Source organism: Hyla sarda, chromosome 4 (genome assembly GCF_029499605.1).
Source record: "Hyla sarda isolate aHylSar1 chromosome 4, aHylSar1.hap1, whole genome shotgun sequence".
In the NCBI taxonomy this organism is placed as follows: Eukaryota; Metazoa; Chordata; class Amphibia; order Anura; family Hylidae; genus Hyla; species Hyla sarda.
In genome coordinates, this window is record NC_079192.1 from 48,450,469 (window position 1) to 48,476,085 (window position 25,617).

Genomic DNA, 25,617 nt, shown 5'->3' on the forward strand with positions numbered 1-25,617 from the left:
AACCAGGGTGCCTCCAGCTGTTGCAAAACTACAACTCCCAGCATGCCCGGACAGCCGTTGGCTGTCCGGGCATGCTGGGAGTTGTAGTTTTGCAACAGCTGGAGGCACCCTGGTTGGGAAACAATGGTTTATGTAGAGGACAGGAGCTTCTTCAGGGTCCTATACAGTACACCCAGTGTCCCAAATGGAGCCGCCCTTACTTGGTGTCCAAAGGAGCAGCTAAACCTGGCACAGGTAAGGAGTAGTACAGAACTTTTAGTTCCTCCCTGTACTGTAGGGGGTGCTAACAGATACCAGTCAGTGCATACGCTTCAGTAATACAGGTAAAGAGTAGTACAGAACATGTAATACCTCCCTGTACTGTAGGGGGGTGCTAACAGATACCAGTCAGTGCATACGCTTCAGTAATACAGGTAAAGAGTAGTACAGAACATGTAATACCTCCCTGTACTGTAGGGGGCACTACCAGACACCAGTCACTGCATGTGCTTCAGTAATAGAGGTGATTTACCAGTGAATGCCCATTCTGATTGGTCAGTTCCTCCAGTTGTGACACATTTCACAGATCTGGACAGTCCATAGCATTGTATGTTGAGTCTGGTTTCAAGTTATGATGGTCCAGAAAAGACCATTGTATGTTGAAACTATTGTATGTTGAGGCCATTGTAAGTTGAGGGATCACTGTACGGGGGAGGTAAAAAAAAAGTTCTTGGGGACTGTTCCCTTATGCAGGATCCTCATCTATTTACCAGAGCAGAGCTAAAAAAGAGTCTCTCATCCTGGATGAGCCAGCGTGTCCACACTTTACATCGTCAGCCCATTGATTTAACGTTATAAGCGTGTAATACTTAATTCTTCCTGTGGTGGTGCTGTGCGGATATTGAACACTTGCTTCCAGATATCCCACACATTACATCAGATAGATACAGGTCCCATTAGCCGGACACTCTATGACCAATTTATATTCAAGAGACCCTTCAGGCATTCAAACCTCTTTTACTTTTTTTGAAGTAGTAAAATGAGACGTTCATTCACATTTTACACTTCTATCCTGTCCCTATGTCCTTTTATTTGCTTCCTGTAGATATATTAAATAAAAAACACCTAAGGCTAATGAGGTAAAATATGATTATTTTCCCCCAGGTGATTCCTGTTTTCAGAAGAAATGGTCCAGAACATCCAAAGTTTCCCTCCTTGTTGTGATGGCTCTGCTCTGTATACTCCTTATTATCGTGGGTGTCCTCTGTAAGTATAAGAGAAGTACCACCATAGAAAGGGAGGGGGCGACACCTACAGCTGTTCTCTGCAGATTTTTGGCAATGATGCAATTGTTACGCCGAGCGCTCCGGGTCCCCGCTCCTCCCCGGAGCGCTCACAGCGTTCTCCTGTTCGCAGCGCCCCGGTCAGACCCGCTGACCGGGTGCGCTGCGATAATGCCCCCAGCCGGGATGCGTTTCGCGATGCGGGACGTGCCCGCTCGCGGTGTGCATCCCGACCCGCTTACCAGACTCGCTCCCCGTCTGTGCTGCCCCGGCGTGCGCGGTCCCGCTCCCTAGGGCGCGCGCGCGCCGGGTCTTTGCGATTTAAAGGGCCGGTGCGCCAACTGGTTGGCGCATGGGTTTTAATTAGTGTCTTCACCTGTGCACTTCCCTATATCACCTCACTTCCCCTGCACTTCCTTGCCGGATCTTGTTGCCATTGTGCCAGTGAAAGCGTTCCTTGTGTGTTCCTAGCCTGTGTTCCAGACCTCTTGCCGTTGCCCCTGACTACGATCCTTGCTGCCTGCCCTGACCTTCTGCTACGTCCGACCCTGCTCTTTTCTAATCCCTTGTACCGCGCCTATCTCAGCAGTCAGAGAGGTTGAGCCGTTGCCGGTGGATACGACCTGGTCACTACCGCCGCAGCAAGACCATCCCGCTTTGCGGCGGGCTCTGGTGAATACCAGTAGCAACTTAGAACCGGTCCACCGACATGGTCCACGCCAATCCCTCTCTGACACAGAGGATCCACCTCCAGCCTGCCGAATCCTGACAGCAATGCTGCGGTTGATTTATCTTCTTACTTTTAGGTGGCTGGGATTCTGCTGCAATTTCCAGATTCCGGCATCCGCAAAATGAATAGACTTGTCGCATTTCTGAGCGGTCCTAGCCGTGTTTTCCAGGCAGAAATTCCACGCCGTGTGAACATGGCCTTATAGGGACAGAACGTTGATCCAGGGATATATTCTCTTTTATGCTTTTTCTATAACATGGGTTTAAATATTACCAACCATACGTTGGTGTCAAACACTAGAAATGTTACGATCATTAGTTCTACCAATATCATATTTTAGTATTGAATGCTCTACTGGTACTGCGGACATATTTTAATCCACATGAAGCGCACTCAGTTATGTATACAACATTATATGAATTGCATGTGATATGCTCATACATCAGCCTGCAATTCATATCATGTTGCATACATATTTCTGTACAGGTTGTTGTTCTGTGCCAGACTCTTGAGTATAAGAAAATAGATTTCAACATACGCTTTAAATATCCAGAATAGATAGAAAAAAAAAGACCAATAGTTCCAGGCGCTGGCGGCTCAAGCATCACAGTCACAGATTTTCTTGTGAAAGATCCACTTGTGGATCGCTTTCATTACATTAAAAAAATTATAAAACTTAGTACAGCAAGGATGACGCGTTTTGAGGGTATCCCCCTCTTCCTCAGTGTACAGCAGGTAACATGGTGTTTAAATACTATGTGAGCTGGCGCTAAACAGAGCATGGGAGTGGCCCAGTGGGCTTATTTAATTGCCAGTTTGCAATGAACTAGTTTGACCAGAATCAAACATTTTGAGAAAGTTGGATGAGCCCGGCGAATCAAACTTTTCAAAAATGTGCTCCTCTCTAGTTATAATGTGTTATATTGAGGTCACTATTTCCTAGGTGTCCTGCTACCTGCATATTAATAACTTTGTCAGGTATGTTGGGTCGGGTCCAGCACCATTTGGGACAGATAATGGTCTTTAGCTATAGTCAGAAACCTGTTTCCTTTATGAGATTCACAGTTCTCAGTCTCCCAGTTTATATCAGGATAATTAAAGTCCCCCATTATAATCACCTCATTCTGATTTGCTGCCTTTTCTATTTGCCTCATTAATTGGTCTCCTGCCGCATCCATTATATTTGGTGGCTTATAGCAAACCCCATTAGTGTTTTATTTATTTTTATCTCTCTCTCTCTCTCCCTCTATATATATATATATATATATATATATATATATATATATATATATATATTATTTTTTTTTCCCTACTAATCCTGATTGCAAGTTATAATTTCTCTCACATATATTTTCCCTCAATGTGGCCCTAAACTGGACTTTACATAAAGACAAACTCTGATCTGATTTGATAAAAATTTGGCGCACGTAAGCCAAGTAGTTAAAAACTAGTTGTAATTTTATTCACCCATATTTCAAATACAATGTTTTTAGGGCATCACACCATCTTTCTCATTCTTTCTTATTTATTTTTTTTTTACAATAATTTTTTCATTTTCTTTTTTTACAATTATTGTTTTTACAATTATTATTTTTTTTTTTCAACAGTACATGTTTTCTTTTTTTTATAAACATACTAGCTGAGTACCAAGCGCTGCCCGGTTTTTCCTACCTTATCCTTGGTGGGGGAGGAAAAGAAACAAAGGAGGAAGCTTTTGTCCTTATATCTTGTCCTTAAATCCTGACCCCATATACCCTCCTCATATTCCTACCTCATATCCCGACCCCAAATCCCCTCCTCATATCCTGTCCTCATATTTTGTCCTCATATCTTGACCTCTTATCCCATCCTCATATTTTGTCCTCATATACCGTCCTCATATCCCATCCTCATATCCCAACCTCATATCCCATTCTCATATCCTGACCTCATATCCCATCCTTATTTCCCTTCCCTATATCCCGTCCTCATATCCCGTTCCTATATCTCGTCCTCATATCCCGTCCTCATATATCGTCTCCATATCCCGACCTCATATCCCATCCCCATATCCTGACCTCATAGGCGCGCAACTGTCCGCCGCCAGCACCATACCCCCGTGTCCTTTCCACCTGCTCCCCTGTCTGCCATAACCCGCATGTTCATGTGAACAATAAAGAAGTTACAGCATGCAAGACTTGGTGAGTGTTCTGTGCTTCTTCTTTAAGCATTCATTTTCTGAGACTGTACCTATGTTTTCACGTGTCAGCTCCTGACAGGCGCATTGTAGCTTCAAGGGGCCATCTGCTGCACTATTACTAACCCCCACACCTTAAAGTTGTTCATATACCAAGTGGTGCTGAGTATTTCTTCGTTTGGATTGAGGGTTAAATCATCTCTCCTTTGTTTGTTGTTGACATATGAGTAACATGTGTACCAAATTTCATGTTAATATCTTTAGCCAATTGGACGTGATGCTGGAACATACACACATACATACATACACACACACATTGAGTTGTGTGTATATATATATATATATATATAGATTAGCTGAGTACCCGGCGTTGCCCGGTTTTTCCTTTCTAATCCTTGTTGGGGAGGAAAATAAACAAAGGAGGAAGCTTTTGACTTCATATCCCGACCTCATATATTGTTGTCATATCCCGACCTCCTATCGCATCCTCCTATCCCGTCCTCCTATCTCAACCTCCTATCTTGACCTCCTATCTCAACCTCCTATCTCGACCTCCTATCTTGAACTCCTATCCTGACCTCCTATCCCGACCTCCTATCCCGTCCTCCTATCCTGTCCTCCTATCCTGTCCTCCTATCCCGTCCTCCTCTCCTGTCCTCCTATCTCATCCTCCTATCTCGAACTACTATCTCGACCTCCTATCCCGACCTCCTATCCCGTCCTCCTATCCCGACCTCCTATCCCGACCTCCTATCCTGTCCTTCTATCCCGTCCTCCTATCCCGTACTCCTATCCCGACCTCATATCCCGCCCTCCTATCCCGACCTCCTATCCCGACCTCCTATCCCGACCTCCTATCTCATCCTCCTATCTCGAACTCCTATCTCGAACTCCTATCTCGACCTCCTATCCCGTCCTCCTATCCCAACTCCTATCCCGACCTCCTATCTCGACCTCCTATCCCGACCTTCCATCCCGACCTCCTATCCCATCATCCTATCACAACCTCCTATCCTGACCTCCTATCTCGACCTCCTATCCCGACCTCCTATCCTGACCACCTATCCCGACCTCATATCCCGTCCTCTTATCCCGCCCTCCTATCTCGACCTCCTATCCCGACCCGTAATATGTGTACCAGGTATTGAAATATCTCCAGCCGTACGGAAGTTATGTGGGAACATACATTTCCCATTGATTTTCATGGGACTTTAAACAAAAACCCTGACCCTCACAAATGGGGGTAGTTAAGGGTTAAATTAACTATCCTATATTTTAAGTGGACATATAAGTAACATGTGACCAAGTATTATCGAAATATCTCCAGCCATTTGGAAGTTATGCAGTAACATATAATTCCCATAGACTTGAATGGGACTTTAAACAAAAACCCCGACCCTGGCAATTGGGGGTGAGTAAGGGTTAAATGACCTATCCTATATTTGTTGTTGACATATAAGTAACATGTGTGCCAAGTTTCATGTTAATATCTTTAGCCGTTTGGACGTGATGCTGGAACATACACACACACACATACACACACACACATACACACATTGGCCATAATTTACTATTGCAAACACAACATGTTTTGTCGGGTTGTGCGCCAGATTCTGTCGCATTGCGCCAGAAATTCTGTCTGCGCCAGATGTTGCGTCCGAATTTGCGCCAAAATTGAAAAAACCCAGACTAACTCTCCATTTTGCTAAGAAAACCCGGAAAAGGGGCGTCGCTGCCGGGAGAAGGGGGCATTGTCTCGGAAAAGGGGCGTGTTCCCGAAATTTTCACAAAAACCCAACATATTTACTAAGGTTTCCACACAAAATGTGGTGGATTTGAGCTGAAGAAAACTCCACAGATCAGAGCATGTGTAAAAAAAAGCAAAGTGTAGGGAAAGTGGAAAATGTAGGTAAACCTTAGTAAATACTGTGGAGAATAAATTGTAGGGAATTAAAACCCACAAAGAAACCTACACAACACTTTTAGTAAATAAGGGCCAAGCTGTTTTATATATATATATATATATATATATATATATATATATATATATATATAGATAGATATAGATAGAGTGCAGTACACATCTGTACTGCCCTGTATTATGCCTATGTTTGTCAGAGTTACACTGCTAGGCATAATACAGCTGCCTTAGGCAGAGTCTGATTGCCTTCTGTAGCCATGACAACAGAAGTGTTAGCCCTCCAGTTGCTAAGGCTACCTGAGGAGCAGAGGTAACCCCCTTCCTCTGTGATCCTATAGATGCTGTAGTCACAATGAGCTACTCTGCAGTACTAGGATGGGTTGGATAGAGTGGGTGCCATGATTTCAAATTCGCTGCTGCGAGCTGTGATTGGTCAGTCAGTGCAGACCAATCACGGTTCCTGGCAGGGAATATAAAATCACAGCACTCGTAACTTCATAGTGGAATTCTGTCCTGTAAACATAGCCCTATAGTCTACAAGGAGATGGTAATGAAACAAAAGGTGAGAAGGTCAGATGGTAATCTGTGAGAAGGTAGGGAAGCAGCCGTTCATAGGACAATACAGGGGCACCAGGGTTATGGTAGGTTGTAGGCTTTCTAAAGATATGGGATTTTTAGATTGGGGTCTGCAGCAATTTTCTGCAGTGGGGAGTCTGCTGCCGAATGTCTTCAGCAGAGAGCCCACTCTAAATGGGAAACACGCTGCTAACTCACAAATCCAGACACGTGAACAAGCCCTAAGAATACATTCACATGTGCGTATTTTGCTATTGATTTTCTACCCATTGAAGTAAATCAGCGGAAGCTCTGCAGATTAAATTTCATAGTGAAATTCAGTAGTAATCTGCTGCACCAGAATTTCAATACATAATTTCTATGCAGACAAACTGTTACGCCGAGCGCTCCGGGTCCCCGCTCCTCCCCGGAGCGCTCACAGCGTTCTCCTGTTCGCAGCGCCCCGGTCAGACCAGCTGACCGGGTGCGCTGCGATAATGCCCCCAGCCGGGATGCGATTCGCGATGCGGGACGCGCCCACTCGCGGTGCGCATCCCGACACGCTTACCAGACTCGCTCCGCGTCTGTGCTGCCCCGGCGTGTGCGGCCCCGCTCCCTAGGGCGCGCGCGCGCCGGGTCTTTGCGATTTAAAGGGCCGGTGCGCCACTCATTGGCGCATGGGTTTTAATTAGTGTCTTCACCTGTGCACTTCCCTATATCACCTCACTTCCCCTGCACTTCCTTGCCGGATCTTGTTGTCATTGTGCCAGTGAAAGCGTTCCTTGTGTGTTCCTAGCCTGTGTTCCAGACCTCTTGCCGTTGCCCCTGACTACGATCCTTGCTGCCTTCCCTGACCTTCTGCTACGTCCGACCCTGCTCTTGTCTAATCCCTTGTACCGCGCCTATCTCAGCAGTCAGAGAGGTTGAGCCGTTGCCGGTGGATACGACCTGGTTGCTACCGCCGCTGCAAGTCCATCCCGCTTTGCGGCGGGCTCTGGTGAAAACCAGTAGCAACTTAGAAGCGGTCCACCGACACGGTCCACGCCAATCCCTCTCTGACACAGAGGATCCACCTCCAGCCTGCCGAATCCTGACACAAACACTCTGTAGTCTGTAGTCTGAACCTAGCCTAAATCCTCCATGATCTGTTTAGCTAGAGATGTCCGCTCTAACTACTCAAGTTCAAGTTCTCCAGATGAAATGTACACATGGGCCCTGATTTACTAAACCAAAACCCACTAGTTTTTGTCAAGTTATTCCAAGTTATTTTGGTGCATAGTGTCTGAGAAATGTCTCAGACAGTGTGCAACAATGTGGATCAGGAAAATCCAACTAGCCCGACATTGCATTGTGAAAAGCTGTGGTCTGACGCAAAGGGGTCATGGCTGCCCAAAAAAGGGGTGTGGTTTCTCAACCCGACCAATTTACTATTGAATTCACAAAAAATCCTGTGAATAAATGGCTGGAAATTTCCACTTAGAAAAAGCTGATCAGAAAGTTTTCTAGGTTCACACTGCGGAATCTCCGGACACAAAATTTCCGCCCAGAGATTCCGAGTGTGGCTAGTGCCGACTGAATCAGTCGGCACTAGGACCGCGCGGACACTGCAATCTCCAATAGACTGCAATGTGTTCCGCGAGTATTTCCTCCTGAAGAATGAGCAACACCATTCTTCAGGCGGAAATTTTCAAGCGGATTTTCCGTTCACAAATTCCGAAGTGTGAATTTGTTAACGGAAAACCCATTCACTACACTACACATTTTAGTAAGCAGAATTTCTGCCTGCAATTTCAAAGTGGAATTGCAGGCGGAATTTCCGTAGTGTCAAACTAGCCTAAATCTCTGATCCCAATAGTAAATTGAATGGAATCCTACAGGTCTGAAACAACATTTCCCACTAGTAAAAACCCGACACTCTTAGTAAATGAGGCCCATCATTGCCTTACTGACTGTTTTTTGTCTTTTTCTACTTCATAGTGAACATCACAAAAGGCTCCTGCAAAACTTGTCCTCCTGGATGGAATCTGATCAGGTCCAATTGTTACTATTTTTCAACAATCAGAGAAAATTGGGAAAGGAGCAAAGAGCTTTGTGCAGAACGTAATGGGATCCTTGTTGTAATTAAAGATGAATCTGAAATGGTGAGGCCTGAAAAACCAACACTTCTCCATACACATTAAATTAAAGGGAATGGATCAATACTTTCATACTGCCTGGACCATGCGTCATCAGGGTGGTCCTCAGGGGCTTCAGCCTTGATTGGGTTTAGGAAAGATCTATCAAATAGATAGAGATCCATCAACCAAGGCTGGTTGGGAGAAGCCATCCCGGTGACTCAGGCAGCATGAAAGTGATTGCCATTTCCCTTTGCTAAAGACTCATATTTTGGTAGGATGGGCCGACCAGAGAGAAGGAACATGCTGTTATATTTCAGCATGTTTGATATTTTTGTTCTCAGGAGAATTAAAGGGGTAGTCCCATGTAGGAAAACTTATCCCCTATCCAAAGTGTCAGAGCACCATACAAGAGATTGCAGGGGGACCCAGCTGTCGGACCCCCCTTTCGATAGGAGATAAGTTTCTCTACATGGGACTACCCATTTAAACCACAGTCAGAGGTATCTGAAAGAAGATTACTCAGCTCTCAACTTGTAGAACACATGCCACTCGGCTGAGAAGAGTGTGCATGCATATATGGGGGGGGGGAGGTGCCAAAAGAGCAGACCAGTTTATGAAAACGTATCCCCTATCCGCATAGTCAATGTCCGCCAATAGGACGATGACACTTATCGGTACTGTGTAACGTTTTACTAAGTGTGGAGTGTAAGTTTTTTTTTGCTGTTCCGACCTTTTTTTCCATGGTATTTACTAACTTACTTACTTATATGATTTTTAGAGTTGTTTTCAAAAAAACAAGTGATTTCGGATGAAATGTAGGGAACATGCGCCTTTTCCCAAAAAACATTTTGTAGTTTTTCTTTTTCCACTGATTGATTCTGTCAGTTTTTTTTCTGTCGCACATTCTGTCACATGGTCCGTGTGACAGAATTTAGGCGCAAGACCCGACAAAAAGAGCAGGAATCCTGTTAGTAAATGGGGGCCATCATCTTCATCCTCTTTTCACCAGCATGGGGACCATACTTGAGGAACTTACATCTATAATGGCATCAGTAAAAGCCAAAGTCATAAAAAACAAAAAGCAAGCATTTAGTAATTATATAAAAAAAAAAAAAAAAGATCAATGAAGATAGGGGAATTTACGAGATTTGGTAGAAAGAGGCCATGCATGTTATAAGAGATAGCTCAGTCAGTGAAGAAAGGAAATTAAAACAAGTAATTACCAGAGACGTTGCGAATTGTTCGCCGGCAAATAGTTCCCGGTGAACTTAGCATGTTCGCGTTCGCATCGCCGGGCGAACATATGTGAAGTTCGATTCGCCCCCTATACTTTAACATTGCGGTAAACTTTGACCCTGTGAGTCAGAGTCAGCAGACACATTACAGCCAATCAGCAGCAGTCCCTCCCTTCCAGACCCTCCTACCTCCTGCACGGATGCCATTTTACCTTCATTCAGCATGCTGCAGGCTTAGAAAGTGGAGGGTTAGAGAAGCTGCTCCTGCTGTATAGGGAAAGCGATAGCTAGGTTGCTGCTAGGTGGTGTATTCAGGGTCCAGTTTACTTCTAAAGCACTAGTCTAACATCTGCTTTAAGGACAGCACCCAAAAAAGCCCTTTTTAGGGCTCAAATATCAGTCCGTGTGTCTTGCAACAGCTGGAGGCACCCTGGTTGGGAGGGAACCGCTGGTTAAAAGGGGTACTCCGGTGTAAAACTTAATTTCCTTCAAGCAACTAACTACAGTATAAAAAGGGCTATAAGTTCGGTCTATGTGTCTTGCAACTGCTGGAGACACCCAGGTTGGGGACCTCTGCTTAAAAGGGGAACTCCGCTGGCAACCTTTTTTGCTAATTGTCACACTAGTGCAAATCACATTTGGTGTGACAGTTGTTCAAATAAAAAAACAATACTTTTTTTGGCTGTGAAATAAAACCAGTGCTGCCTAAAGGGGGGCTCTAACTATGTGCTGCCTAATATGGGGGAATCTATGTGCTGCCTAAAGGGGGGATCTAAATATGTGCTGCCTAAAGGGGGCTCTATGTGCTGCCTAAAGGGAGGCTCTAACTATGTGCTGCCTAATATGGGGGAATCTATGTGCTGCCTAACATGGGGGAATCTATGTACTGCCTAAAGGGGGGATCTAAGTATGTGACGTCTAAAGGGGGGATCTAACTATGTGCTGCCTAAAGGGGGGCTCTAACTATGTGCTGCCTAATATGGGGGAATCTATGTGCTGCCTAAAGGGGGGATCTAACTATATGATGCCTAAAAGGGGGCTCTATGTGCTGCCCAAAGGGGACTAAAGCACGTTATTCCAAAGAATTTAGGAATAATAGGGGATTTATGCCCTTTATGGATTAAAACCAGACTCTGCATCAACTATGTAATTTTCCATGGGAGTTTTGCCATGGATCCCCCTCCGGCACACCACAGTCCAGGTATTAGTCCCCTTGAAACAACTTTTAAATCACTATTGTGGCCAGAAAGAGTCCCTGTGGGTTTTAAAATTCGCCTGCCCATTGAAGTCAATGGCGGTTCGCCCGGTTCACGAACATTTGCGGAAGTTCGCGAACCGAAAATTTTATGTTCGCGACATCACTAGTAATTACTAAATTAAAACAAAGGGAGGTATATAGAAGAGGATAATAACTATCTGACTGACTCAATGAATACTTCTGTTCAGTGTTTACAAAAGAAAATGAAGGAAAAGGACATCAATTAGGAAGAAAGACAAATTCCTCTTTAGATGCATGTGTCTTTGCAGAGGAATAGGTTATAAGTCAGCCGTCTAAAGTAAAGACAAAGAAGTCACATGGGCCTGATGGGATACACCCAAAACTATTTAAAAAACGTAGCAATGTTGTAGCAAAACTGTTAACAGATTAGGAGTAACCCCAAAAGATTGGAAATTAGCAAATGTTGTCCCCATTCATAAGAAAGGTTGTAGGGAGGAATGAGGCAACTATAGGTCAGTAAATCTGACATCAATAGTGGGGAAATTAATGAAACTCTACTAAAGGATAGGATTGTGGAACATCTAAAACTCCATGGATTGCAAGATAACATGGGTTTACTTCAGGACGACTTATCAATAAACTGCAGTCATTGAGCTTGGACTCCCATATTGTTGAATGGATTAGGCAGTGGCTGAGTGACAGACAACAGAGGGTTGTAGTCAATGGAGAATAGTCAGAGCAAGGTCTTGTTACCAGTGGGGACCTCACTGGGACCCAATTTTGTAATATATTTATCAGTGATATTGTAGAAGATCTTTATGGTAAGGTCTTGGTCTTTTTGCTGATGACACAAAGATATGTAACAGAGTCGATGTACCTGGAGGGCTCTGCCAGATGGGAAAGGATTTAGTTAAACTAGAGGAATGACAGAACTCTGTCAACTAAAATTTAATGTGGACAAGAGCAAGATAATGTACCTGGGGTGTAAAAACCCAAGGGCAGAATATAGAATCAGTGATACAGCCCTGATCTCAGTATCTGAGGAAAGGGGTTTATTGTTAATTATTTCAGAAGACTTAAAGTTAGGAAGATAATGTAATAGAGCAGCAGGAAATGCTAGCAGAATGTTTGTGGGTATAGGTAGAGGTATTAGCAGCAGAGAGAGAAGTGCTCATGGGTGTATAGGGAGAGGTATTGGCAGTAGAGAGGGAAGTGCTCATAGGTGTATAGGGAGAGGTATTAGCAGTAGAGAAGGAAGTGCTCATGGGTGTATAGGGAGAGGTATTAGCAGTAGAGAGGGAAGTGCGCATGGGTGTATAGGGAGAGGTATTAGCAGTAGAGAGGGAAGTGCTCATGGGTGTATAGGGAGATGTATTAAAAGTAGAAAGAGAGAAGTGCTCATGCTGCTGTACACAGGGTCGGTTCTGCCTATAGGCAAAATAGGCAGCTGCCTAAAGGGCCCTCTAGATGGGGGCCCACTGCATGAAAGTTAGTAGCCAGTATCCAAAGCCCCCGCCACTCATCCAAAGCACCGCCAAGCCAGCACCACCGTGGCAATGGGTAGTTCAATAGGCGGCAAAATTAGCTTTTGCCTAGGGTGGCAAAAATCCTTGCACCAGCCATGGTTGTACAGAGCACTGGTAAAACCTCACTTGGAGTATTGTGCGCAGTACTGGAGACTCTATCTCCAGAAGGATATAAATACTATGGGGAGAGTTTAGGGAAGAATCTACTAAACTAGTACATTGGTTGCAGGAAAAAAAATAAGGGGAAAGGTTAATAGACCTTAACATGTATAGAAGATGAGACAGAACATGTATAGAAGATGAGACAGAGGGGATATGATAGAGACTTGTATAAACATAAAGGTAATTAACAGTAAAGGAAGAGAGGAGATATATATATATATATATATATATATATATATATAGGAGAAAAACTACCACAAGAGGCATTGTTTTATATTACAGGGGAAAGGTTTCTGCAATAATATCAGGAAGTATTATTTTACTGAGAGAGTAGTGGATGCATGGAATAGCCTTCCTGCAGAAGTGTTAGCTGCCATTACAATGAAGGATTTAAAGCATGCATGGGATACGCATAAGGCTATCCTTCATATAACATAGGGCCAGGGACTATTTATAGTATTCAGGACTTTTTCCAGACCAAAAATATGTAATGCATTAATGTTGGAATTCAGTGGTAAATAGGTGATAACACGTTCAGGAAAAAAAATGGTTTTCTAGTTAAATTACCTTAGCATTATTATGCCCCGACTACATTGTTCAGGTTATAGGGACATGACAAAATGTTCATGGAGTTGACTTGGCCTCCAAATTCCACAGATCTTCATCCGCCACTAATGAGAATACATTCCAGTAAATGGGGCTTTGTACAGTTCTAGTAAGGTGCTGGGTTGCAAGTGGGAAATTAATAACATTGTAAGACCGTCCAATAGTTGTGTCATAACTTTTCTAGATATCTTCCTTGTTCCTTTATCTCTGCTCAGTTAGGCAGATTTATTATTACAAACACAGGAGATAATACATTAGTAAGTGACAATACCTTTATTTGTTTCCAGTCTTCTTTATGGACATTCATACAACAAGAAGCATTTTGGATAGGACTGAGACGAGATCCTAAAGACATTGACATGTGGGTGTGGACAGATGGATCGCCGCTGACATACAGGTGAGAAAATACTATTGTGGATGAGCTAATGCACCTTGTTCGTAAAAACCCAAGCGCAAAATATAGAATGCAACACAGTCCTAACCAATACAGTCCTAACCTCAGTATCTGAGGAAAGGGATTTAGGGGTCATTATTTCAGAGGAATTAAAGGCAGGCAGACAATATAATGCTATCAGAATGCTTGGGTATAAAGGGAGGGATATTAGCCGTAGAGAGGGAAGTGCTCATGGGTGTATAGGGAGAGGTATTAGCAGTATAGTGGGAAGTGTTTATGGGTGTATAGGGAGAGGTATTAGTAGTATAGTGGGAAGTGTTTATGGGTGTATAAGGATAGATATTAGCAGTAGAGAGGGAAGTGCTCATGGGTGTATAGGGAGAGGTATTAGCAGTATAGTGGGAAGTGTTTATGGGTGCATAGGGAGAGGTATTAGTAGTATAGTGGGAAGTGTTTATGGGTGTATAAGGATAGATATTAGCAGTAGAGAGGGAAGTTCTCATGGGTGTATAGGCAGAAGTATTAGCAGTAGAGAGGGAAATGCTCATGGGTGTATAGGGAGAGGTATTAGCAGTATAGTGGGAAGTGTTTATGGGTGTATAGGGAGAGGTATTGGTAGTATAGTGGGAAGTGTTTATGGGTGTATAGGGAGAGGTATTAGCAGTATAGAGGGAAGTGCTCATGGGTGTAAATGGAGAGGTATTAGCAGTAGAGAGGGACGTGCCCATGGGTGTATAGGGAGAGGAATTAGCAGTAGAGAGGGAAGTGATCATGCCACTGTACAGATCAATGGTGAGACCTCCCCAGGTCATAATACTGGAGACCGTATTTCTAGACTGACTCTACACTGAGTTTTGCCTATGCTTACTAATTCCATGCCCTAGAATAAAGACACAACAACCATATCAACTTTTCTAAACATAAGGGGTCGGGTATTTTTTATTAATACTTCCACAAAAAACAGAATTGTTAACAGTTTTACAGAAACCCAGGAGTGAAGTGCTATGCTGGGCAAGTCTGCCTTTTCTCCTCCAACTCCTCAAGAAATTCTTCTCGCCCGCCAAGCTATGACTTATATATAGCTGATAAGAAAAATACAGTAAACAACGCCCCGAAAGGGAAACTCCGCCAAATACAACCACACGTTCAGAGGGAGCTTTTTGTTTCCTTTTTTAACTTCAAGAATATTTGCTCCTTTTTTTTCTTTGTTTTTTTTAACACTTTTTTTTATAACAACGTATGAAAGTGCAAACAAGTGCAAAATGTGAATAAGTACAGGATAATCAGGGAGGACTGGAGATCCTGCTCCTTCACTGCCGGTAAGCTCCCAAGGGGCCAGAAACACAAAGGGAAAGAGATATATTTCCCTTCTCAAGACCCCCACCCCCTTCCTAAATATTTCTCCCCCACCATGGAGAGCTCATGTATCCCCTAACACTGATCTCCGATTCCCTCCTAATACAAACAAGGCTTGCTCCACACCATCTTGCAAACCGGACAAAAATATGCCTATTCCTATATTGTTCAAGTGGATCTTGTCCCTTGTCGTGAGATGACAATTGTTACCCTCCAGCTGCTTATGGCGCACCACCAAAAACGGAAATACCTAGCCAGCCTCGAAACGCAAAAGCCTGCAACCAATTCCCCATGGCCTTGGCAATGTGGGGCTTACAGTCGGCAGGCTTTTCTCTGAATCCCTGCCTTAACTGGCAATGGGGCCCGCTTTGCCGCCGAGGGTTTAGCCACCACCTGCAAACCCGCATCCAACTGGGACAAGAGGGCTTTAAGGAACAGGACAACCCCTTTCTGAACTCTTATGAATCCCAAACCCAGCAAAATCAAACTCACTAGGGCTTGTAAAGGAACTGACGGAGTAGGAACCACCTCTTGATGATCCAACACCATGCGGGACTGACTTTCTCCAAGGGACGACCAACAGGCCAACTTGAAAGGGGGCCAGTCAGGGGCATAAGGGGCATCAAAGAATATGGCAGCCCCCTCCTCACTGTCCACCAGGTTAGGAGGCGCAGAGGAATCCGGAACTACAAGGGCAGACACTGACAAAGCATCCCCCACTGCACCATCCCCAGCACCAGGAGGGTGAATAAACAGCCTGTGAATTACCTATGGCTGCTTACATGCACATGGCTAGGACAGAGGAGGCCGCAGGGAGTGGGAGCCCAAGGTGACAACCAAAAGCATATATAAACGTAGATGAAATTGTTGGTATCCTTCCTTTAAAGACAGAAAAACTCACAATTCTCCCTGAAATAACTTGAAACTGACAAAATAAAAAAATAATAAATAAAAATTTACTGAAATGAACAAATACAAATCAGACATTGCTTGTGAACTGTGGTTCAACAGAATCATTTTAAAGGGGTTATCCAGGAAAAAACTTTTTTTCATATATATATATATATATTCATATATAGATAGATATATATATATATATATATATATATATATATATATATATATATATATATATATAAATCAACTGGCTCCAGAAAGTTAAACAGATTTGTAAATTACTTCTATTAAAAAAATCTTAATCCTTTCAGTACTTATGAGCTGCTGAAGTTGAGTTGTTCTTTTCTGTCTAAGTGCTCTCTGATGACACGTGTCTCGGAAATCGCCCAGTTTAGAAGCAAATCCCCATAGCAAACCTCTTCTACTCTGTGCAGTTCCCGAGACAAGCAGAGATGTCAGCAGAGAGCACTGTTGGCAGACAGAAAACAACAACTCAACTTCAGCAGCTGATAATTATTGAAAGGAATAAGATTTTTTAATAGAAGTAATTTACAAATCTGTTTAACTTTCTGGAGTCGGTTGATATAAAAAAATAAAATAAAAAAAAGGCTATCCTTCATATAAGATAGGAACAGGCATAAGGCTATCCTTCATATAAGATAGGGACAGGTATAAGGCTATCATTCATATAAGATAAGGCTATCCTTCATATAAGATAGGGACAGGTATAAGGCTATCCTTCATATAAGATAGAGACAGGTATGAGGCTATCCTTCATATAAGATAGGGATAGGCAAAAGGCTATCCTTCATATAAGATAGGGACAGGCATAAGGCTATCCTTCATATAAGATAGGGACAGGTATAAGGCTATCCTTCATATAAGATAAGGCTATCCTTCATATAAGATAGGGACAGGTATAAGGCTATCCTTCATATAAGATAGAGACAGGTATAAGGCTATCCTTCATATAAGATAGAGATAGGTATAAGGCTATCCTACATATAAGCTAGGGATAGGCATAAGGCTATCCTTCATATCAGATAGGGACAGGTATAAGGCTATCCTTCATATAAGATAAGGCTATCCTTCATATAAGATAGGGACAGGTATAAGGCTATCCTTCATATAAGATAAGGCTATCCTTCATATAAGATAGGGACAGGTATAAGGCTACCCTTCATATAACATAGAGACAGGTATAAGGCTATCCTTCATATAAGATAGAGATAGGTATAAGGCTATCCTACATATAAGCTAGGGATAGGCATAAGGCTATCTTCATATAAGATAGGGACAGGTATAAGGCTATCCTTCATATAAGATAGGGACAGGTATAAGGCTATCCTTCATATAAGATAAGGCTATCCTTCATATAAGATAGGGACAGGTATAAGGCTATCCTTCATATAAGATAGAGACAGGTATAAGGCTATCCTTCATATAAGATAGAGATAGGTATAAGGCTATCCTACATATAAGCTAGGGATAGGCATAAGGCTATCCTTCATATAAGATAGGGACAGGTATAAGGCTATCCTTGATATAAGATAGGGATAGGCATAAGGCTATCCGTCATATAAGATAGGGATAGGCAAAAGGCTATCCTTCATATAAGATAGGGACAGGCATAAGCAGGGACGTGCACAGACATTTTGGAGGGCAGGGGCTCAAGTAAAAAAAGAGGGCACTTTTCATAATTTAAAAAACGTCTGCCAGACTTAATGGGCAGATGTACTGCGGCCCAGGGATACAGTGGACTCCCGCCGGGCCTCCTCTACATTCCTATCCCCATAAAAGTTGGTGTTTTTGTAAAATCGAGTCAAGAACAGTTTCTCTGAGGTCCGCCATGTGTATATACACTTTGTCTGTGCTGTCAATCTTATTTACAGAAAACATGTGACAGCTGCCCTATTATATACTGTATTATAGAGGAGATTCATCAAAACCTGTGCAGAGAAAGAGCGGTGCAGTTGTCCATAGCAACAAATCAGATCGTTTTGCTGAGGGCTTTTCCTCTGCAAAGGTTTTAATAAATCTCCCCCTATATGCCCCGGTCTGACCTCTATATGACAGAACCCATCACCAATCACCCAGCACCCATCACCAATCACCCAGCACCCATCCCCAATCACCCAGCACCCATCCCCAATCACCCATCACCCAGCACCCATCAACAATCACCTAGCACCCATCCCCAATCACCCATCCCCATTCACCCAGCACCCATCACCCAGCACCCATCACCCAGCACCCATCACCCAGCACCCATCCCCAAATCACCCATCCCCAAATCACCCATCCCCCAGCACCAATCACCCAGCACCCATCACCCAGCACCCATCCCTAAATCACCCATCCCCCAGCACCAATCACCCAGCACCAATCACCCAGCACCAATCACCCAGCACCCATCACCCAGCACCCATCACCCAGCACCAATCACCCAGCACCAATCACCCAGCACCAATCACCCAGCACCAATCACCCAGCATCCATCCCCAATCACCCAGAACCCATCACCCAGCACCCATCAACAATCACCCAGCACCCATCCCCAATCACCCATCCCCAATCACCCAGCACCCATCACCCAGCCCCCATCCCCAAATCACCCATCCCCAAATCCCCCATCCCCCAGCACCAATCACCCAGCACCCATCCCCAAATCACCCATCCCCAAATCACCCATCCCCCAGCCCCAATCACCCAGCACCAATCACCCAGCACCCATCACCCATCACCCAGCACCAATCACCCAGCACCAATCACCCAGCACCAATCACCCAGCACCCATCACCCAGCCCCAATAACCCAGCATCCACCTTATGCAGGAATCTCCACACAGCTCTCGTTCTTACACTGAAGAGATGGACACCACACTAATATATGCTTACATGCTACAATATACTAGAGCTGGCAAAAAAAAAAATAATTATAAATATACAAAGACGGCCAGGCATAGCACAGCATACAGGATGGAGGCAGGGAAGCTCCGCCTCCATTGATCACAAGACTGACTTCGCATACTAGCAATGTGGGGCAATACCTAGAAAATGTAAAGACCAATTTTTGTATACATGCACTGTAACCTAGTGTATTGGGTTTACTGCGAGTAAACAGCCTGTCAGTTTCCCTTTAATTATATACCGTACCCCCCTTAATTCCCTATATACTGTGCCACCATTAATGAACTATATACTGTGCCACCATTAATGAACTATATACTGTGCCACCATTAATGAACTATATACTGTGCCACCATTAATGAACTACATACTGTGCCACCATTAATGAACTACATACTCTGCCACCATTCATCTATTAATTCCCTATATACTGTGCCACTATTAATGAACTATATACTGTGCCACCATTAATGAACTATATACTGTGCCACCATTCATCTATTAATTCCCTATATACTGTGCCACCATTCATCTATTAATTCCCTATATACTGTGCCACCATTCATCTATTAATTCCCTATATACTGTGCCACCATTCATCTATTAATTCCCTATATACTGTGCCACCATTAATGAACTATATACTGTGCCACCATTCATCTATAAATTCCCTATATACTGTGCCACCTTTAATGAACTATATACTGTGCCACCATTAATGAACTATATACTGTGCCACCATTCATCTATTAATTCCCTATATACTGTGCCACCATTCATCTATTAATTCCCTATATACTGTGCCACCATTCATCTATTAATTCCCTATATACTGTGCCACCATTAATGAACTATATACTGTGCCACTATTATTTAACTATACTGTGCCACCACTAAGGGTGCGTTCACACGTGAGTATTTTCTGCTGCAGATATGCTGCAGATTTGCTTTAGCAGATTTCTCTTCCCATTGTCAATGGGAAGCAAAATCTGCAGCAAAAATAGGCACACGTGAACGCACCCTAAGGATCTATACACAGTGCCAGCATACATAAAAAATATAATGTTCCAATATAATGAAATATATGCTGTGCTTCCATAAATTCCCTATATACTGTGCTTACATTCCTCCAATAATTCCCTAATAATGTGCTTCATACAATAAATACAAGCACATAACATAAAGACACATACAGTACATAGGTAATATACACACATACAGTACATAGGTAATATACACACACAGTACATAGGTCATATACACACATACAGTACATAGGTCATATACACACATACAGTACATAGGTAATATACACACATACAGTACATAGGTAATATACACACATACAGTGCATAGGTAATATACACACATACAGTACATAGGTAATATACACACATACAGTACATAGGTCATATACACACATACAGTACATAGGTAATATACACACATACAGTACACAGGTAATATACACACATACAGTACATAGGTAATATACACACATACAGTACACAGGTAATATACACACATACAGTACATAGGTAATATACACACATACAGTACATAGGTAATATACACACATACAGTACATAGGTCATATACACACATACAGTACATAGGTCATATACACACATACAGTACATAGGTCATATACACACATACAGTACATAGGTCATATACACACATACAGTACATAGGTCATATACACACATACAGTACATAGGTCATATACACACATACAGTACATAGGTCATATACACACATACAGTACATAGGTAATATACACACATACAGTACATAGGTAATATACACACATACAGTACATAGGTAATATACACACATACAGTACATAGGTAATATACACACATACAGTGCATAGGTAATATACACACATACAGTACACAGGTAATATACACACATACAGTACATAGGTCATATACACACATACAGTACATAGGTCATATACACACATACAGTACATAGGTAATATACACACATACAGTACATAGGTCATATACACACATACAGTACATAGGTCATATACACACATACAGTACATAGGTCATATACACACATACAGTACATAGGTCATATACACACATACAGTACATAGGTAATATACACACATACAGTACACAGGTAATATACACACATACAGTACATAGGTAATATACACACATACAGTACACAGGTAATATACACACATACAGTACATAGGTAATATACACACATACAGTACACAGGTAATATACACACATACAGTACATAGGTAATATACACACATACAGTACACAGGTAATATACACACATACAGTACATAGGTCATATACACACATACAGTACATAGGTCATATACACACATACAGTACATAGGTAATATACACACATACAGTACACAGGTAATACACACACATACAGTACATAGGTAATATACACACATACAGTACATACCGGTAGGTAATATACACACATACAGTACACAGGTAATACACACACATACAGTACATAGGTAATATACACACATACATAGAGACACTGACACATACATACAGGTACAAATATATATTAAGAAACATAAATACACAGACACACATATAACATGGAATATATACTAAAAGATATAGCCAATAAGCACATCATACATACAGGTTCACACAATCACTTACAGATATATACACACATACATAGATTCACTTGCTCATATATATATATATATATATATGTATATATATATGGCCGGCATCAGAGCCACACACATAAAAGGAGCCGCTTATCAAACAAAGATGCAAGCCTAGATTTTGAAAAGCCGCAACAAGGTCCCTGAAGAATCGCACAGAGGAAACGCGTAGGATCGGCTAAGGATCGGCTTAACAGGCACACTCAAGCTCCAAGGATGCCAAAGACGCACCTTATCTCCAAAAGAAAAAGAAAATAAGCTAAGTGGCATATCTAATAATTAATAGTGCAATAAGAAATTGTGGACAATGCAAGAATACTTCATGGCTATGAGTAGATGAGGACTATATAAGCAATGTACTTACATGAACAAGCACTATAACTATGGATATAGTAAGGAAGAATTTTTGCACATAGCCATTGTTGAAATAAACTGTGCACAACAACATAACGCATGATATATGCTCAGTCTGAACACTACCTGATATACTAATTGCGAAGGTTAAGAAGAATTTCTTGCACATAGCCACTTTTGCAAATAACTGTGCACAGCAACACAAACGTATGATAAATGCACAGTCTGAACATTAACTGATATACAAATTGCGAAAGTTAAGAAGAATTTTGCACATAGCCACTTTTGCAAAAACTATGCACAGCAACACAACGCATGATATATGCACAGTTTAAACACTGCCTGATATACTAAATGCGAAAGTAAAGGAGAAAATTGCACACTTTTGCTAAAACTGTGCATAGCAATATTACGCACAATATATGCAAGTCTGAATACTGCCTGATATTACACAACAAGAAGACAGAAGCAAGACACATGTCTCTTTATGGTAATTACGTTCAAGGCAAGAAATAGGCAGCAAAGGTGCGATCTAATACTATATACCCGACAAGTGTTCATAATTTTAATAATAAAGAAATTTCAAAAAGGTTCCCTGTTCGTCAGTCTATCTTAAAAACTTGGGAGACCTCTAAAAATTTAAAATAACGGGCAAACCGATCAGTGATATTATATATATATATATATATATATACACATATACACACATACATACACACACACACACATATATATATATATATATATATATATATATACACATACATACATAGATTCACTTGCTCACATATATAGGCATATACATTTACATATAGACACACACACACACACTGACATACAATCACTCACATATATTTACAGTCACTTACAGTAAGGCCCCAGCCATCCCTCTCTGCACATACATAGAGATAGACACACATATGTATATATATATATATATATATATATATATATATATATATATATACACACACACACTGACATACAATCAGTCACATATAAACATACACACACACTGACATACAGTCACTCACATATATTTACAGTTACTTACAGTAAGGGCTGCATAGACTGAAGTTTGTGGGGACATGCTGTGGGCGGGGCTTCTCTCTGCCTCCTCTCCTCCTGTCTCCTCCGTGTGGAGAGAAGCAGATAAACGGCAGATAATGACAGGGTGAGTGGCGCCCCCTTGCTGCAGGGAGGGCACAGCACCCTCCATTAAACCACATACAACTCCCCAGCAACGGATCCTTTTTACTTCACCTGTCACCCTGAGTCTGTAGCTCCTTTTGTGAGGGCACTAGAGGGGCAGGTGAGGAAAAGGGCAGGGGCTACAGCCCCCTTTCACTCCTATGTGTGCGTGTCCCTGGGCAAAAGGCTATCCTTCATATAATATAGGGATAGGCATAAAGTTATCCATCATATAACATAGAGCCAGGAACTATTCATAGTATTCAGAAAATTAGGCAGACTAGATGGGCCAAATGCTTCATAAATGCTGATATATTTTATGTTTCTACTATGAATTTTCATAATATATAAATACTCTACAGGTACAACATGCTAGAGGAGTAAATGAACGGCATTGAAGGAGATGTCCTGTTATGGGTTCTCCTGTGAGGAGATGATTAGATGCAATCGCTGAGGAAGTATCAGTGTGCCATGTGTGTAATGTACGGGGAAGTTGGGTCAACCAGAGAAAGATCCACTCTTTGCAGCCATTTCTTTGTCTTGCTTCTGAAATCCCTGGTTCCCAATGGAAGCCACAGAATGTACACAGAGATACATTTCATATACATCTAGGATGATTGTAGATTAGTTTCTTAGGTAACCTCTCTTTTCTTGCAGTGCCTGGTATGAAGATGAACCCAATAATGTTGAAAAAAATGAACACTGTGTAGAAACTTGGGGAGCTGTTCAGTCATGGAATGACCGGCCATGTCAAGAAAAGCGGAATTACATATGTAGGGGAGTCTGGAGTTGTTAAATGGGGCTGTTTCCTAAGCTGTTAAGCCATATTGGCCCTCATTTACTAACATGATCCCGAGTCTTTTTGTCGGGTTTTGCGCCTGATTTTTAGTCGCATTCCCGATGCGACAATGTTTGCGACCAAAAAAACACTCCATTTCTAAAACTCTCCGAGTGTTTCTTAAAACACACCAAATGGGCGTGTTTTCAACTAAATGGGGCGTGTGAGTAAATCACCAAAAACTCTCGGAGTGTAATGTGAAACACACGAAAAAGTGTGAGATTGTGAAACTGAAAACCCGACAGCCGGCAGCAGTCGGAAAGTTCCTAAAACGGAGGGTTTTTAACGATGTTCCCAGCAACAGCCATTAGAGACGTTATTTGCCTCTCTCATGGTAGATTAACAAACTGGTGGATGATTTAGTGGCCTTTAGTCAGCCTTTCTTTACATGTACTTTAAAATAAATATTTTATGCTGATGGATTTCTTTTGTCTTGCTTTCCACATTTTACTTTTCTCCAAATGTCCTCTCTTCTCAATAGATTATCCAAGTATTGATGTTTTTTTTTTCAGTTTTTTTTTTGCTACCAGCTTTAGAAATGTTGTAAATGTTCTTTAATATGCACTGCCACCCACCCACCTGATTTCCTAATTAGCTATTCAATTTATGCCTAACCATAACATTTTTTTTAAAGGTTGTTTTACATTTTTTTACCTGGGTTATTCTGAACCTGTGTAATCTTTACCCTTAAAAGGGGTACTCCGGTGAAAACCTTTTTTCGTTTAAATCGACTGGTGCCAAAAAGTTAAACAGATTTGGAAATGACTTCTCTTAAAAAATCTGAATCCTTCAAGGATTTATTAGCTGCTAAATACTACAGAGGAAATTTTTTCTCTTTGGAATGCTCTCTGATGACATCATGAGCACAGTGCTCTCTGCTGACGTTATTCTAATAATAATAATAACTGTTTATTTATTGTTGTCCTTAGTGGGATTTGAACCCAAGTCCCCAGCACTGCAAGGCCGGAGTGCTAACCACTGAGCCACCATGCTGCCCTTAGCATACATCTGCTATGCATGGTTGCTAAAATGGACAGAGATGTCAGCAGAGAGCACTGTGGTCTTGATGTCATCAGTGTTCCAAAAAGAAAGGAATTTCCTCTGTAGCATTCAGCAGCTAATAAGTCCTTGAAGGATTAAGTATTTTAAGAGAAGTAATTTACAAATATGTTTAACTTTCTGGCACCAGTTGATTTCAAAGAAAAAAGCTTTTCACCGGAGTACCCCTTTAAGCTCGAGTTATACTTTAAATTTTATGGCACAAACGCCTGTAAAAACGCACGTTTGTCCGCACAGCGTTTTTTCTTTGTAAAAACGCCTTATCCAGATGTTAGCTGCAAGTCAATAGTTAACTTGAATGTATTCTATGTTTTTTTTTTGTGTGTTTTTTGTTTTAAATCCTTTGGCCATTTTTCTTTTCTTTGGGTCTCATAGGCTGCTTTTTAAAAACTTCCTCCAAATCCAAGTTTTGATTTTTTTAATTTATACGCTTAGC

The 25,617-nt window shown here is 42.0% G+C and overlaps 1 protein-coding gene across 1 annotated transcript; it reads left to right on the plus strand.

The window, feature by feature from the left end:
• The first annotated feature begins 1,148 nt into the window (after positions 1-1,148).
• Positions 1,149-24,800, plus strand: LOC130366800 (CD209 antigen-like protein C). Its single transcript, XM_056569155.1, has 4 exons — positions 1,149-1,245; positions 8,622-8,785; positions 13,797-13,906; positions 23,942-24,800. The coding sequence occupies exons 1-4, from the start codon at positions 1,203-1,205 to the stop codon at positions 24,078-24,080; spliced, it is 456 nt and encodes a 151-aa protein (XP_056425130.1). The 5' UTR covers positions 1,149-1,202; the 3' UTR covers positions 24,081-24,800.
• Positions 24,801-25,617: the final 817 nt, after the last annotated feature.

Excerpts from the sequence above, each read along its gene's own strand:
- LOC130366800 (XM_056569155.1), top strand. The coding sequence starts at position 1,203 with ATGGCTCTGCTCTGTATACTCCTTATTATCGTGGGTGTCCTCT. Across the intron at positions 8,786-13,796 it reads TTAAAGATGAATCTGAAATG|TCTTCTTTATGGACATTCAT; the intron begins GTGAGGCCTGAA and ends ATTTGTTTCCAG. Across the intron at positions 13,907-23,941 it reads GGATCGCCGCTGACATACAG|TGCCTGGTATGAAGATGAAC; the intron begins GTGAGAAAATAC and ends CTTTTCTTGCAG.